This window comes from Aquila chrysaetos, chromosome 9 (genome assembly GCF_900496995.4).
Source record: "Aquila chrysaetos chrysaetos chromosome 9, bAquChr1.4, whole genome shotgun sequence".
NCBI classification, from domain to species: Eukaryota; Metazoa; Chordata; class Aves; order Accipitriformes; family Accipitridae; genus Aquila; species Aquila chrysaetos.
Genome location: NC_044012.1, coordinates 3,951,059 through 3,967,926, shown reverse-complemented (window position 1 = coordinate 3,967,926; position 16,868 = coordinate 3,951,059). Strand labels below are relative to the sequence as shown.

At 34.8% G+C, this 16,868-nt stretch overlaps 1 protein-coding gene across 1 annotated transcript in view; it reads left to right on the top strand.

The window, feature by feature from the left end:
- Positions 1-16,868, top strand: part of USP10 (ubiquitin specific peptidase 10) — a 56,652-nt gene that overhangs the window by 36,297 nt on the left and 3,487 nt on the right. The window contains exons 5-13 of the mRNA XM_030025585.2: positions 300-391; positions 1,955-2,064; positions 2,534-2,589; positions 4,008-4,111; positions 4,858-4,957; positions 6,220-6,400; positions 10,042-10,207; positions 15,337-15,481; positions 16,741-16,806. Coding sequence (XP_029881445.1) covers positions 300-391; positions 1,955-2,064; positions 2,534-2,589; positions 4,008-4,111; positions 4,858-4,957; positions 6,220-6,400; positions 10,042-10,207; positions 15,337-15,481; positions 16,741-16,806 — 1,020 coding nt within the window. The remainder of the gene's footprint in view (positions 1-299; positions 392-1,954; positions 2,065-2,533; positions 2,590-4,007; positions 4,112-4,857; positions 4,958-6,219; positions 6,401-10,041; positions 10,208-15,336; positions 15,482-16,740; positions 16,807-16,868) is intronic.

Below are 16,868 nucleotides of genomic sequence, written 5' to 3'. Positions count from 1 at the left end.
ATAAAAGTATCTGGTTTTAGGAAAACTGAAAACAAATAGGTCATCTCAGTTTTGAAATTACAATGATTAGTTTTTGTACCAGCATCCTCCTGACCCAAATTCCAGGATGTCTTTGGTTGAAGAAATATGTCTGATTTGAAATATGAGCAGTGTTTAAATGGAGCAAAAATTATTTGCTGAAGTTTCTGGGAATCTTGTTAATTGATTTGAAATATTTTGTAATGCGTCAACAGATATTTATTTTGATGGCTAGCACATGCATTTTGTTGATGCTCAATTTACTGTTTCTCATTCTGCAGAAATACTGGAAAATGTAAGACTAATACATAAACCAGTGTCTTTGCAACCGCGAGGGCTGATCAACAAAGGAAACTGGTGCTACATCAATGCTGTATCCTTACCTTGGAAAAAATTAATACATTTAAGTTAAAATTTGTATATTATATCTGTCAAAGTTTTTCTGGATTATTCTGGTAAGTATTTTATAGAAGTGTTTGTCTTCCCATATCCTACTACTGTGGTTAAAATGTTTAAGGGTAGCATCTAGAAATCTAGGCGTATTTTGGATCATTGAACCGTGTGTCCAGGGTTCCCCTGCAGCTGGTTGCACAATCTTGTTTGCAACTTGTCTGTTACCTCTGTCAGAATACTTCAGAACTGTTAACTTCCTCATGACTGAAAACCTTGTAATTTCTGGTTATGTTTACTCATGACTCTTTGTGCGTCAACTTAAGTCGTTATAGCTCTTTTGTACATGAAGTCAACTATTCTTACTCTTAGGCTTTGTTTTGGCGATTTGGTAAGTGGATCATTTGGTTTTCTGTTGAGCAGGCTGTCTATCATATCAACTGTGTAAATGTGGTGTTTAACCCTTTTACAAAGGGATGGAAGATTAGCTCACTCTTAATGTATTAGAATTGTATTCCCCTGCAAAAGCGACTTGTACCTTGGGTAACAGAAATCTTCCTTTTTCACTGCTGTCTTATGATAATTTTATCAATAATAATTTTTTTATTAATGTATCTCTATTGCTTATGTTGTCACTTGCAGTGAGCCATTGTTAATTAGGATACTTTAACTGCTAGTGAAAAATATTACGACCAATTTCAAGACTGATCATTGCAGAACCTAATAACGCATTTCCAGACCAGCAATCGTGCTTTAAACGTCAGCTTTTATCTCATGTAACCAGTTCTGCACTCATGTGATTGTATGTATTAGCTCCCATTTTTTTAGTCTTAAAATGTTACATGGGAATTTGTTACTCAATTTTTGCACACTACAGGAACCAAGTTAATATATCTCTCTAGCTGTAGAGGTTGCTGCCTTTTTTGTCATTTCACTGCCCCTCCAGTCTTTTAATACATTTCCTCTGTTCACTGTTCTTGCTGAGTAGCACAGACTTTGATGTGTTTAAAGTATTTTCTCCCAACGTAGGCTGTAGTTTTACTGGTTACTCCAAACTCTTCCTTACACTGCAGAATGTTTCACATCAGCGCGTTTTTTTGGTTTGGTTTGGTTATGGGGGTGAATCATCACCTTTAACTTGAAGTCTGTCAGCTGGCTTCTTCCATTCTTTTCAGAAAGCATGTTACAGGTTATCACTTGCCAATTTTCAAATTGTTAATTTTATGAAGTCTTTCCTATGAAGGTTCTTTTCCTCTCCTGCTCCTGGACTAAATGTTTCCTTTCCCCTTAATTAAAGTTTTTGACATTATTGACGTGCCAGCGAAATCACTGCATGTTACAAGATGCCAGGGTTTTTTGGTATAACTTCTCTGCATTATTAGTTAATGTTATGATAAAAGTCCATCCATCTGTTCCAATTTAGTTATTGGATTGGTCTACATAATAAAGAGTTAGCTTTGTTTTGCATATAACTTTAAATATAATTGAATATTTGGTTAACATGCAGATTACATTTTCTGAATATTTCCTTAATGCCACTGCATAGACCCTGCAAGCCTTGGTTGCTTGCCCTCCAATGTATCATTTAATGAAGTCCATTCCAATGTATTCAAAATCACAGCGGCCGTGTACCTCAACACCAATGATAGACAGTTTGTAAGTAGCTTGTTAAAAAAAAATATAAAATAAATCTGTGATCTGACTAAGCTCATTCAGAAATATCTAACAGATGATTGTTTACTGCAATTGTTGAAAGTTGATATGTATCCAGAAGTCTTTTTTGTGGGTTTTTTTGGTGATACATGGTTTTTATAATGAACTTGGTATTTTACAATTGCTTGACTAGTCAAGGAAGATAGTTCCTGTTGCCTGAGGAAGACCAGTTTTAAATAGTGTTTAATATGCAAAACTGAACCGTGAGAGCTGCAAGAACTAACCTAACACCTTGGTTTCATTGGCAATGATCAGGTTAATTTTTGTGTGAACTTTACTCAGACTTATTATGATATTCTTTGGTTTGGTTTTTTTTTGGCGGTCAGTAATGACAATGATCTAATTTTATTATTTGTCCTTCTAAGTCTTAACTTGCTGCTCATGTCTAGTTGTTCCTTCCATTCTGTTTCAGTGTTCGTTTAATGAATGAGTTCACTAATATGCCTGTACCTCCTAAAGCAAAACAAGGTGAGTGGTAATAGAGGGAGAAAAGTCTTAAAATCATGATAAGAAGGCTTTGTGGTAAGGATCTGCATTGTGTGATGTACTTAAGACATTTAAATACTGGTGCTTGAACCCCTTGATGGCTCTTTGGACTTTTGGCGTTTCTTGATATCTTAAAAAGTTTGTTACTGCTTTTCTGTCAGTGTTATGTGTTTTCTTACTGGTGATTCATGTCAAGAAGTCATAGGTTTTGCACCTTAAATTTTTTCTTTTATTTGGTAGACTAAATGTACAAGTGCAGTAAGAATAGTTTTTGTTGAAGATTAGCTTAAATGTTAAGATGTCTTCTAAGAACATGCCCTTTGTAACAAAATAATTTGATATTCACTGTATTTTACTCCGTTTCCTTCCTTACATATTCCTAGCTGTTTGGTTTATCAACTTGCTCAATTCTATCACTTTTCCTTAAATATTAAACACTTACTTTTGTTTGGAACAAAATGAGGCCATAATAGGTCTCTTTAGCAGTTAGAGATTGCCTGCAGGCATGTTATCGTGGCTTTTAATTCCTCCCTATCCTATGCACTATTTCAGTGTGAAAACTTCAGAAGTGTATGGGTCTTGCTAACATGTGTTTAGGATCAGTGATGATTATGTAGTGAGGAATAGAATGGGGTTTTTTGATGCAAATAAATTATCTTGTAGGTTTCATTTTTTAATCTCTGAACCAAATCTGTTGTATTAATAACTTATAGAAATAAAGAACAGTTTCAGGAATGTGTTTATGTAACATTATAAGAAAATATCACAAGGAGCTGGTTATTCCAGTGATTTCCAAACAGTTCAGACATTTCTGTGGTTTGCTGCTTAAGTTTTGTTTCTGTAAAACAAATCTTACTGTCTTATGCAACTTATTATAGTTCTAGGTCATTTTATTGTATTGTGTAGTTTTCAAATATAGTTTCTGAGGCCTTGTATTGCCACTAGGTTGAACATTCTGTCAAACTGTTCCTTGTTGGTTTTTTTGTTTTTCCTCTGCAGTGAGGAAAAGTGATCTATTGGAATTACAAATGTATAAAAGACTTAAGGAAGTGTTCTTTGAGTACAAAAGTAGTACAAAAATTCAAATAGAATTATTCTTTTATGATGGTTATGGATGTTCTTGCTAATCTTCAGAGTGCTGACTATAAAAAGAGTACTAACTTTTCCAGACCATCTGTAAGTCTATGTAGGGTGACATAAGACGTTTTTAAAAAAATGTGTATGGATAAGAGAGTTGTATCTTATGAATTCTGAGCTTGAGTCACTAAAATTGTAATAAGACTTAATAAAAAATAATTTTGGATTCCAAAATCTAGTGATGTGTGAAGAGAGTGTTAAGCTATAATGTAGAAAAACTTCTATATATTGTTATTTTTATGTACTTCTTTTTTCCCTTGCAGCTTTAGGTGATAAAATTGTGAGAGACATCCGACCAGGAGCTGCCTTTGAACCTACATACATTTATAGACTTTTGACGGTTATAAAGTCAAGTCTGTCAGAAAAGGTGTGACTTACAAATCTTTGACTTCTGTAATTGCATTGCAAGGCAGTAACTGTCATTAAAACAATATAAAGCCATACATCAGGTTCTGTGCCTAAATACCACTAAAATCAACTAGTTGATAGTTCATTATAATGAAGCCAGACTGTCTTGGGACTTAAATTATAGGAAGATGTTAATTACAAGTTTGGCAGTTCGATATGTCAGAATAATAAATTACTATTGGAATGGAATATCTCTTTTTATAAAGAAGGTACCTATTGATTTATATTTAAGAAATGAACAGTGGTTCATTTCTGCTTGGGATTCAGCTTGGAATGGTTGAAGGTCCACAGAGACTTCAAAATACTATTTCACGTTTAGTTTTAATTTAAAGAAAAGATAATAGTTCAAACCATCTTTTGATTTGGCCTTGGTTTGACACCAACTTTTAATATCACTTTTTAAAGAAATAGCCCAAAAAACCAAAACAAAAAAAAAAATTACCAACTCGGATGTTAAATTGAACTTGTATTGAAAAGAAAGCAGAAATGCTTGTTTCCAGGTCAAGCTTATGTGTGTACTTACTGCTTATGGCAGGTTAATGAGGGTTTGTTATAGTAAAATTTAAACTTTATTTAATTTTACAACTTCGCTAATTTACCAACTATTCAGTCTAAATTTACAGGAGAAGGCTAGATGTTCCATGTCATTAACCTTCTGTTAAAATGAAAACGTCATATAATAATTGAAAAAAACATTTTATTTAGGGCAGGCAAGAGGATGCTGAAGAATACTTGGGATTTATCCTCAATGGACTACATGAAGAAATGCTGACCCTAAAGAAACTTCTCTCTCCACATAATGAAAGTTAGTGGATTTTTTTTTTTTTTGTAGCAAACTTAATTTCTTTCAGATATTCTCCTTTTTTTGTGATTCTGTAATACAGAGTAAATGGTTGGAGTAGATGTTGAGATAGGGATAGAGTGCCATGTTTTAGGGGACTCAAAAGACATTAACAAATAATCTTTTGTTAAAATGTGTCCGAAGGATAAAATGAGTCCATTCTGTCCAATTTATGAATGATCTGAAGTGTTACTGGGATTTGGAAAAGCATTATCATTCTGTAAATACTCTGAATGACAATAAGTCATACACTTGGTCCTCCTGAACAACGAATTTCTGTATTGCAAATTTTTACTGAGCTCAACTGAGCATTATTTGAGGCTAACTCAAGCTGACTAGTCTTGTCTTAAGCATAGGTACGTTTGTCTGCCATTCATAATACCTGCAATGTCAGTTGTTTACTGGGGTTTTGGCTCTCTCCATGGTAGTTCAAAAATATATCGGTGTGTTTTTTCACTGATCTTTAAACCACTGTTAAGATCTTTTTTTGAACTGGAAACTTCTAGACTAATGGCTAATTTCCATCTAATATAAAACAAAACATACCAACTTATTTTAAAATTCTTATTGACAAAATTGGAGAAAAATTTTCTTTGGAAGAAGTATTAGAATTTATGCAGAGTAAAATGCCATTTTATTTTACAGTGGCTTTATGTTTGGGTCCCCTATTAAAAATGAAGCAAAACGCTTAGTCTTCATAGAATTAAGATCACTAGTTACCCACTTTCTCATTAGTAGGGTAAATTCTTTATGATATAAAATGATCATTTCATATTTTGTTCTTTAGCTGTGTGCAGTTTATAGCCTCCTGACTTTGGCACTTGCAAAGAAAATATTTGCTAAGCCTTGGGTTCCCTGTAAAATATCTGTGCAGAAAAGGAGTTGTATTTAATAATGGCATAATTATGTTTCCAGAATAACACTTGACTTTCTAATTTTCTACCCCATAAATTTGCTACTAAAAATATATCAAACTTTGCTAGAAAACTACATTTGTTTACATACAGTCATCAGTGAGCTGTATTGTGTTAATGCATGGATATGTCCAGCTGTGAGTGAGCCTGGAATATACTTGTTCTCATTTACTTTCTCAAATACATGATCTATGAAAACATTTTATCATCTGAAAATTATTTGAATTGGATTTTTTGCCTTTTAAATTCTTTATCTGTATACATGTTTTATTTGTAAAATACCAATATGGTTTTTTTCTTCTTCACTTTAAGAACTCTCAGTTTCCAATGGCCCTGAGGCTCAGACTGTTCATGAAGAAGAGGAGCAAGATGAACAAGGGGAAGGCAGTGAGGATGAATGGGAGCAAGTAGGACCTCGCAACAAGTCATCAGTCACTCGACAGGCTGACTTTGTTCAGACTCCAATTACGGATATTTTTGGTGGTCATATAAGGTATAGTGTTTTTTTCTGAAAGTTGTTGAGGCCATAGGCTTCTTTGCCTTTACATTTAACATTTTCCTCTGCTTTGCTTTCTGTATTTTTCACCATTATTGAATAGTTGGATGGAAGAGACTGCTACACAGTTTGTTCAGGCCAGGAGAGGTGAACATTCTACCATGAAGCATTTGTTATGCAAGAGAGAGTTCAGAAGATGGAACAGAATGATCAAAGGATTGATCAATGATCAAATGATTCTATGACTTACTGTAGAGTCTGAATCTTTTTAAGTGTCTTAAAAGAACAGATAGTTTAGAGAACAAAAGCCCTGAATTGCATATAGAGGAGGAGTTTGAAATATGTATGCTTTGCATATTAATGTCTAAGAATTCCAAAGAACTTTACAGCTACCTAATTTTTGTGACCTCTGAGGAGTCTTGACTCGTTTTGTAAATAAGGATACTAAGGGGTAGTGAGATTTGCAAAGAGTTAAATCTGGTCAGTAAATGAATGACATAAAATTAAAAATCATAAACTTTTGGTTATTTAGACACTTATGCTTCCCAGAGGCAGGAAAGTTAGGTGTAATAGTTAATAAATGTTAAAGGCGAAAGAAGTTTGGAAAAATGTAAATTACTACAAGATGTTACAGGAATGAAAAGCATGTGGGACATTACTTGTATTCAGGTCTGATACCAGATGAAGGCAGAAAGTAGATACTGAAAGAATATTTATTGGAAAGGAAGCCTTATGACTTGTTTGAAGAAATGTGTAATTTAAAATGAAAGCAAGGTAAACACTTGCTAAAAACATATTCCAAAACAAAAATACTAGACTTGAAGAATTATTTTTAAATTGGAGACAGACACTTAATTGCTAGTGTTTGACTCCGTGTTGCCAGGTATTCAGTCTAGAGGTGTGAATAATGTGGGCTAGTGCCTTCTGCCTGTGAAATGCACTGAAATTATTCTTCTGGGATTTGAGTCAGACAGCTGGCAAATAAAATGATATTTTCCATAGAAATTGGCAGACAGATGTTTGTACGTATTGATGAAGTTCCACATTGATGGTATGTTCACATACCCAAGGTATTGTTAATACCCTTAGTATATTTATCATGGTCAGAATTGTTTAGATCTTTACATGATTCCATTAGTTTTTAAATTAAGAAGACCAAGAGAACTCTGTCTTCTGCAGAAGTCCACAGAAAATGACATACAGCAAAGGTAATACTGAAAAAAGGCAAAAACTTGCACTGAGCAACAGAACCACAGGGTCCAATCCAACATCTGTTGTCTGCTGTCACCACACCCACTTTATTTAGCCTCCAAACCAGGTCACAGGGTTTACTGCAGAAACAGTATCCCATGTTGTGATGTTGGAAAGCTTCATCCTCTGAAGCTGAGGGTGGAGGTAGGAAGGATTGAATACAGAATTACCAGTAGAATTCCACTAAAGGAAAGCATCAGAAATTGGAAAAATCGAATGGAAAAAGCAGCTAGGAAAACATGGTTTGAATTGGCATCTTTTGGCTTGGGAAACTTTAGGCTGTCCTCTCAAGGCTTTAATTGTCTTTTAAATGCCTGTTTAGGCACAATTGCTTAAAAGACCCCCAACAACCCCAAAAGTCTTCCTTAAGCAATGTGAGACTTACACATTTAAGTACAAAGATACACAGTTCTATCAGGGTCTGGTTTGTTCATGTGCAGGAGTCCCTTTTGACTTTCAGTTTGTGTGAATTTCAAGTATTTGTTATGCAAGCTAGCTCACAAGCCAGTTAGGAGTCTGCTAAATATTTCCGTAAGTAGTACCAACTTTTCCCTTCAAATGCACTGTTATTTTAGAAGAAAATACATCAATTACATTGTTTTAGTTTAAGCAGGGTAGCAATGGGCAGTGCCTGCATTCCTGAAAAATTCTTACTGTAGAGTTCTTGCAGGACCTGAGAGTAATTATTCATTGAAAATGATGCATTTTCCCTTGACCAATTGAAACTTGTAATTATTCTAATAAGTGGTATTGTTACAGAAAATCATAGTCCAGCTAAGGTTTTGCTATCAAATAAATTTCTGCATATCTTTTTGAAGAAAATGTTTTGAAGAAATGTTGCAATTTAAATAAAAATAATAATAATTATTCCTGAATGTTATACTTTCAGAATATTATCCATATTATTAATTGAATCTTTAATACATGGACTTGAAAACTGTTGGGAGTTGTTAGCATTTTTCTGTTGATTATTGCACTAAATAATGGTTAGCTTAAAAAGGGTTTGGGAAGTGTATCCAAAAGCAGCAAGACTTAACAGTGAAGGGTTTGTTTGTTGAAACACTGCACTTGCCATGTGTTGAAGGTTTTGTCCTTAAATATAGCCAAGGAGGAAGTGTTAAACTGGAATAAAGATGCTACTGTTTTTCATACGCTGTCTTTCCTCTAAAGGATATATATTTGCCAATATAAAGATGCATTGGCTTTCTGTTTGTGCTTCAGGGCTTTGCCTGAGTCAAGGGGCTCTTTTGATAGGAGTTTGCAGTACAGGCATTAAACCCATATGTTAACATATTGTACGTGACCTGGAGAAATTTCAGCATGGCTACATGAATTAATACTATGTTAATTATCTTACTTTCAAGCTTTGTAAAGGCACTGTGAGAAGCGTAACAATATTGTAAATGAATGATTTCTTTGGCTGTATAAAACCACATTTTTGTAGATCTGGAGCTTTTTGATGCAAGTACTGCTTTCAAAATAAAATAAAAAAATTCTTGAGCCATGTTTGATGGTTTTAAGTTTTCAGCGAAGTGTAAGAGAAACGAAAATCAGAAAGAGTTCACTTAGTGCAGTGATGTTGTGGCTGAAGAGTGTACTGTCTCGTTGCACAAGACGATGATCACCAAGCCAGGCTACTTAAAGGCTGCAACTGAATACACTTCAAACAAAAATAAAAACAAAAAAACAGGAAACATGTTCTCATGCCCTAGGTCGTTACTCCTGTCAGTTTTCCAAACAACTCCAATTTATGTACAAAGGAGTAAATGGACAAAGCCTGGACACAGAAAGTGATGGGAGGAAAAGGAAATGCCAGTCCTTGATGGAGCACAGTTCATACTTCCTATGGCAAGATTTAAGCAAACAATTTAAAATCACTGTGAAATTGGTTTTAATGAAGTGACTACAGAATTTGTGTATTTTTATTGGAGAATCTGGCATCAGTTGTAATTTTTACAGTAGAACATGCAGTTAGATAAGCACTAGTATTTTGCACTTCTAAAGATCTGTTGGAAAACATAATTTCAAAACTCTTAACAAAAAGAGTCCACTGGTGAATCTTTTTAAATGCATTATCAAAAATTTCAGTATTTTTCTTTAAACTTGATGCTTATCCAACAACTGGTTTAGTCCTTGCATAAATAAAACAATTCAAATATTATCCCATTCAGTATGCTCTAAGTGGATGTGAAAAACATTTAAATTGTGGTAAAGTGGATTCAAGTCATTGAAACTTATCCTTAATCTTGTATTTGTATGTGTTGCTTTGGATTAACTATAAATCAAGTTACTAAAGTAGACTTCAATCCGTTCTTACTTGAAGGTTCTATATTGTTGAAAATTACTCTGCTTTATTACATTTTAACTTTTTTTTTTTGTTTCCATAGATCTGTTGTTTACCAGCAGAGTTCCAAGGAGTCTGCTACACTGCAACCTTTCTTCACCCTGCAACTGGATATCCAGTCAGACAAGATACGCACAGTTCAGGATGCGTTGGAAAGTTTGGTGGCAAGAGAGTCTGTCCAGGGTTATACCACAAAAACCAAGCAAGAGGTGTGTTCTGTTGACCCCTTTTTACAGCCAAATACTAAACTTTTTAAAAGGGTTTTTACACAGCTCTTGCCTTACAAATAGTTACTTGAACACTATTACTTATGTTAACAAAAGAGGTACTAACCTTTTCAAAGTATCCTGCAGCGGTAAAATGTATTACACTTGAACACATACACTGAAAGGAAGAGACCTAACTCTTAAACAAAACCATGCCTGTAAATAGGTATGTTTTCTGAGTTGGTGTAGTAATTGGTTGGAGATTTTACTGGAGCGTATATTAAATTAACAGGGTGAACTGTGGCAATAATACATACTATTATGAGTAAAATAGCTTGTAGCTGATCTTAATATACTGATTCCTGGGGATTGCCAGATGTTCTTAGTTAAAGGAGTGGCTCTTCAGATTATTGTTTGAAAGTACACTCTAGCTTTAAGAAGAAAACTCTTGTAGCAGAACACTTGCATGGTTGTGTGTGTGGCTATCTTCGATGGGTTTTGATTTACACATTTCACTTACAAATCAAAAATGAAAATATTTACTGGTGGTAGGCCTGGTAGAAGTCCATCTAGACCTCACTAAAATATCTGATGATCACTGCCTTTCTCTCTGGATTAATAATCTGAAATCTTTCAATAGCCAGTAACACCTCTGTTCAGTGTCCTTGGCGCTATATAGTTGACTGGTTTGCTGTACACAGCCCTAAAAAAACTAACTTGTCAGTAATACTGTATTCAGTTTTAGGTCATCAGTTCAAGAAAAATGTTCTTCGCAGTTGGAGAATATCTGGAAAAGAGCAATCAAAATGAATGTTAGTATAAAATTTCTGATGGAAAAGGAACGAGTGAGGGGGAGGAGCTGTTCAGCATCAAGAAGAAAAAACATGGAAGTAGAGAGATGGAACCAGATGTAAAATTTAATATGTCAAAGGCTGCTCTGAAAAGGAAAAGACTGATTTTTCTCAGTAATCCTCAAGCAGTAAATAGGAATAGGACCTAGACTAGGTATTATGTGGTGCTTGTAGAGTTGTCCTCGCTGCTTTAGGAGAAGGTTGGAGAAACACCAGTCAGAATTTACAGAAATCATTATAATTGATTCAGAGGGGATGGAGCGGAGGACCTTTTGATACCTCCAAGCCCTGTGATTCTCTGTCACTTTCAAGTACTAGGACATTCTATTCTCTTCTTGTGCAGCTCTGCAATTTCTTTTATCTTACTTTACAAATAATACAATACAATACATAATAGTAGTAATTGCAGTAGAAAAATACTTCATGGGAAGAAAAGCATGCTTTTGGCATTACAGTTTGAGAACTTGTGATATAGGGTAATTAAACTTTTTCCCAACTAAGGTATTGCCTTGCTGCTTATGGTGTGCATTAGTAAAACCATTATCTCTCATGTGCATGGTTTGCTCTGATGGAAGTTTTGTATGCGCTATTTATAACTTCTTTCAGTAGGCCAAGATGGAAGGAGGCTCTTGAGTTGTAGTTATTCTCTCTGACATTCATTTCTGTATCTGTATGTTTTCTAAATACTCCTAATGAGAATATGATTAGATGAAGGAAGGCTGGAAAGGATTTTCTTTGAAAACTAAAGATGGATAGCTGAAATTTGTATGCCTTGTATACTCAGTAGGAGTGTTAGAGAACATTTATTTCTCCAGTTATCTTCCATGTGAAAGAAACTTTTGCAATGCAAGCTCATCATGATTTACCACATAGATTTTGTTTTCCTAGTCGTTCATTTTTTGGTTTTTACTGCAGATGGTTTTAACTTCTTTACTGACAACCCAGTGCTCAATTACGGGGTTTGGAAGAAATGGGTGTTCAAATTAGGTGCTGGAGGTTTGGTCTGGCTTATATTTTAGAGTCTCAATGGAAATACAAGCATTCACAATGTCTTTTAGATCTTTTTTTCAAAAGTTGAAATAGCCATTCTTGTATTAAAATTGTAGTGAAAACGCTGAACATACTGATTGTAGAACAAGCATAGGACTTTGCAGACAGTAATTTTCAGAATGTACTGCAAAGAAGTATTTCATCTCTATTTTACAAAAGGGGAGCTCAGGACTACTGATAAAGCTAAAAAATCATTACTACATTATTAAAAATTATTACTGTCTTCTGATTGTTTTCATCTGGACTGTATTCTTTACAAGTTGTGGGTATAAACTATAGATATGAAAAGAATAATCTTCTACATATATGTGGATGGTTTCTCTTAAAGTTTGTTTTTTAATAAATTTGAGCTGATTTTGAATTTTATGTCCATATTAACGTAAACAGGAAATCAGATTTTTATGCAGTGTTTAAAATAATTAGGCTTTTAAAATGAAAATAGGTGTTTAAAATGGAGTGGCATTCTTTTGCTGTTTCTGATTTAATTTCACTTGCTTATCAGCATTTGAAGAAAGTTGGTTTGGTCCTTCTGGTCTTGCAGATCAGTTTGTTAAATCCTGAATATTTCAACAGTTAATATGCTTTTTTTTTTTAAAGGGCTTAATTTTTATCCTGACTGAATTGATTTTCTTTTCAGTCTCTTATTCCTATTTGCAGACTTGCTCATGTTGTCTAACAAAACTGAAGACTCTTGAGTTAACAAACTAGCCTTACCTCATTTGCTTTTCCAGGTTACCTTCCACATACTCCTGAGAAGGAGTCTTCACGTCTCTTGGGGTTCTCAAACTGCTCCTTGAGGATCTTACAAGTATTTTCTTGGGACTCTGACTCATGTTCACTAAACAAACATTTATGGCACTTTTGGCTGGTAATGTTGCTGCCAGAAATGAGGGCCCCTTCACAGAGTCAGGACAGCAGAACATGTGCTTATTCCTCAGCTGCTGCTCTTCAGTCTGGCACCGTTAACACAAAACTGCTTTGATCTGTGGTTTAAGCTAATACGGAGCTGCGCAGCTGAGGCGCAGGCATCTGTTCGCATACGCCAGCTCAGTTACCAAGGACAGAGAGTGGCAACTGCTTAAACCACTGCAGTGACGTCTTCAGCATCCTCTATTCCTGGGTTGGGAGCTGTTAAGTTCTTTTTGCACAAAACTCTGAATTCAAAAACTTCAGATTTGAGATTTAAAAGGCTCAATACAGGAAAATCTTGAGATAGTAATAACCGGGTGAATCAAGTGCATGTTTTTTTCTCTCTATAAAGCCTCTCTGGATTTTCTCGCTAAAAGCAGAAGTTGTTCCATGCTGAGATGCATGGAAGATGCATGCTCTCATGAGTTCATGGAAGAATTGTGTGAACCTCATGTTGTCACCTTCACTTTCAGAGTTTGCCTTCTAACTTCTTACTCTGCATGCTGTTTCCTGGAAAGTGAGGAGGTGGGCACCAGCAGGTGCTTGTTGAATGGAAAAGAACAGGGTCCTGTTTGGCTTGCTGGTTTTAAAAGAAACCCAAAACAAAACACAAACAACTCCTCTCAGTGCTCAGTGAAGCTGCTGCTTTTGCCAGAGGTTTGATGGGTTTTGGATGCAGAAGGTCATATTTTGAACCCTTGAGATACAGGTGAAATTTTACACAGTTTGTAGAGGCTATTTCTGTTTCAAATGTAGAATTGCTTCTTGTAAAATGGATCAGCTGAAATCCATGAGTAAATCAAGTACTCTACAAAATCTGCTTGCTTCAGCATCCTAAGAGGTTTTACTTTTTTGTGCTTGGAAAGAGGTAATAGTTTCTATTCCACACTTAGTAGGTTCGAGCAGAATGAGGGCCAGTATTGAAAAATAATATGCCGATGATTACAATAAAGAGATTTTTCTCAATAAAAAAATGCAGAAAAACCTAAACCATTTATTTGGAGAAATGTTTTTATGTCATAATTTCTAGGAAGGCAAAACATTTTTGTTCTGCAATTCTGAGTTCAGTTTCAGGTTTTCAGACAGTAACTTTGCGGATTGTTTGGTTATAATTATATAAAAATCAGTATATAGTAGAAAACAGTGAGGTTATAACTTGTACTTTTCTCTTTGAATTTTCTTCAGAACCTTTTAAAGAACCCAGCATATTGTTTTAGAAAGAAAAATGTTTAATTGCCAATCTCTTCCATAACAGCTTTTCATGATGGCTTACTCATTTTTATGTAGCCTACATAACAGCTCACTTTGGTTTTTTGAGGAACTTCTTGAATGACAAATATTTTCTGGTTAATGCGAAAAAAATTTTGAAATGTTGTAGTACTGATATCTTAATACATTAATTATTATTATCCTCCCTGTGAATAGGTCTGTATTTTAATGATACCGTTGTGAGAAGGTGTTTTTCAGCAGTGTTTCAGGCTTCTTTTGGTGAGAAGCAGGGAGTAAAAATAGTACTATTTAAAACTGCAGGAGTCTGGTGTAGAAACTAGTATTTCAGTGGGGAATCACGAGGTGTGCTCAGGATGCCCTTTAAAGGACACAGCATTCAAACTTTTTAGCAAAGTAGTTGTAATACTGCTTTTCCATTTCAATCAGTATTTCTGGAGCATTCAATGGAAGTTCTCAAGATAAATGTAGATTTAGGTGCTTACATCAAAATCTTTTATTTTAATAGTTTGCCTTTGTTTTATAGAGATTCTTTTTTGATTATAATTAATTTACCTATTGAAAATTAAGATGTGATTCAGATTAGTTCTTATTTTTCCTTCTATTCAGCTTTTTGTAAAAAGGTGTCTGCTCTTAGACGTGAAAACTTTTGCCTCGGGTACTGAGGTGTGGTGCTGTTGTCTTGTACAGTTCAGAGTTCTCTGAATTCAACATGGGTTACAAGTTACTGACCTTCGATTACAGTATAATAGCTTGCTAAGAATTATTAATCACTAAACTGTCATGAGGAGTTTCTCCTGAGGGATCTCCAGCAAGCTCTTTTTAGTACAAATATCTCTGCTCATTCTAACACGTTGCGTTCTACTAAAAGGTATTGGGGTTCTCCTTTAAGACAACACTTTGGTTGAAAACCCAGTCTGCTTTAAGTCATAAACTGCAGTGTTTATCATAAACTAATATTAATTTTAAAAAAATCTGTGTTTTTTCCGCTAGCATATGTAAAATTAAATATTTATTCGTCTTTTAAAGGAGTAATTTTGAGCAGCTAACAAAAACCAACAGTTTTTCTTCATCTTTGTTCTATGTATGTTTTAGGTGGAGATCAGTCGAAGAGTGACACTAGAAGAACTCCCCCCTGTTCTTGTTTTACACCTCAAGCGATTTGTGTATGAGAAAACTGGTGGATGTCAGAAGCTTATCAAGAATATTGAGTATCCTGTTGATCTGGAAATTAGTAAAGGTAAAGATTTTTGAACAGAATTTTGTCCTCTTTAGGGAAAAGGTAATGTTGTGTTTCCTAGGGATAGCTGTTTGTGTTTTTCAGCTTGCTTTCTTCCTCCCAGCTTTGTGCACAAGATTTCTTCTCCATTGTTGTCTAGAAACTTAGTAATTTGGATGAACGTCTTGTATGGGGTGTGGTGTGGTGGTTTTTGGTTTGTGCGGGTTTTTGAGGGGGTTGATTGGTTAGTTTTTTCGGGGGGTGGTGTGTTTTTTCCCCATAAAAAGAATATATTTAGGTTTCTGGTTTCAGTCTTGTGCCTGTATATGAGTTTGGGCATCCATTTTGCAAAGAACATTATGGCGAAAGATCTTAAAAGCTGTGGTACATCCTGGACATGGGGTTGGCCAAGTAAGAGCTTCCTGCAGGTTTAAGGAGTAAGGTTATAGACTGTTGAGGACAAATATTGGAATTTATCCTGTTGAATGAGGGGTATGTCCCTATACAAGGCTGTTGCCAAGTAATACTACATATTTTTATGTCAGATTTCATTCAGAGAAGTGGCAAATTATTGTAATAAATAGTGGCTGATTAAAGGAAACTGTTGTTTTACAGAAAATGCAACCTGAAGGCAGACAAGTAAGCTGGAGTTCAGAGGTTAAGCAACAAAGTTCATTCTTTTATTATATGTCTTAAGAGATACCTATTTTACAAAGTGTGAAAACTTTCATATAATCCAGCATCTGAAGCTTGCCAAATTAAATGCATTTTGTTTTGATCGGACAAATTGACTGTTAGCCAGCCAGTGGTTCAAATAGGAAAAAAATAAAAATAATAATTACTCACGTCTCAGGTGAAATGCATACTTTGTCAGACAGTACACTTTTATTTTACTTAATATTTTATTTAAAAAATTGTGTAAAGAATGGGTATTTGTAGAACTAGTTCAGTTTGCCTTGATTGACAAAACTGGTTGTAGTATGGCTTGGAATCTGAAATTGATTTTTGTCATTCTCTGAGAGCAGGAATGCAAGGAAAAGAAATGAATGGTCTGATCTCTTCCTCCCCTTTTTCTTCAGTTTTTTTTGTGGTAGTTTTAAACCTTCTGTAAATGTTAGTGTCAGCAAACTGAGTATTAGAACCTTGACCATTCTTTAAAGGCTGCAGAAGACAATTAATCTATGGTAGTGTTGGTTTCTCTTAGAAATAACTGATCCCTTTGAAATGGAATTTTAAAATTGCTAACTATTGCCTTTGTGACTTTTTTTTTCCTCCTCCAGAGCTACTATCTCCTGGTGTGAAAAGTAAAATTTTTAAAGGCCAAAGAACCTACCGGCTCTTTGCAGGTATTTTATCTATATGCCTCTAGTCCCTGTATTGCAAATACAAATTCTGCATATAGAATTCT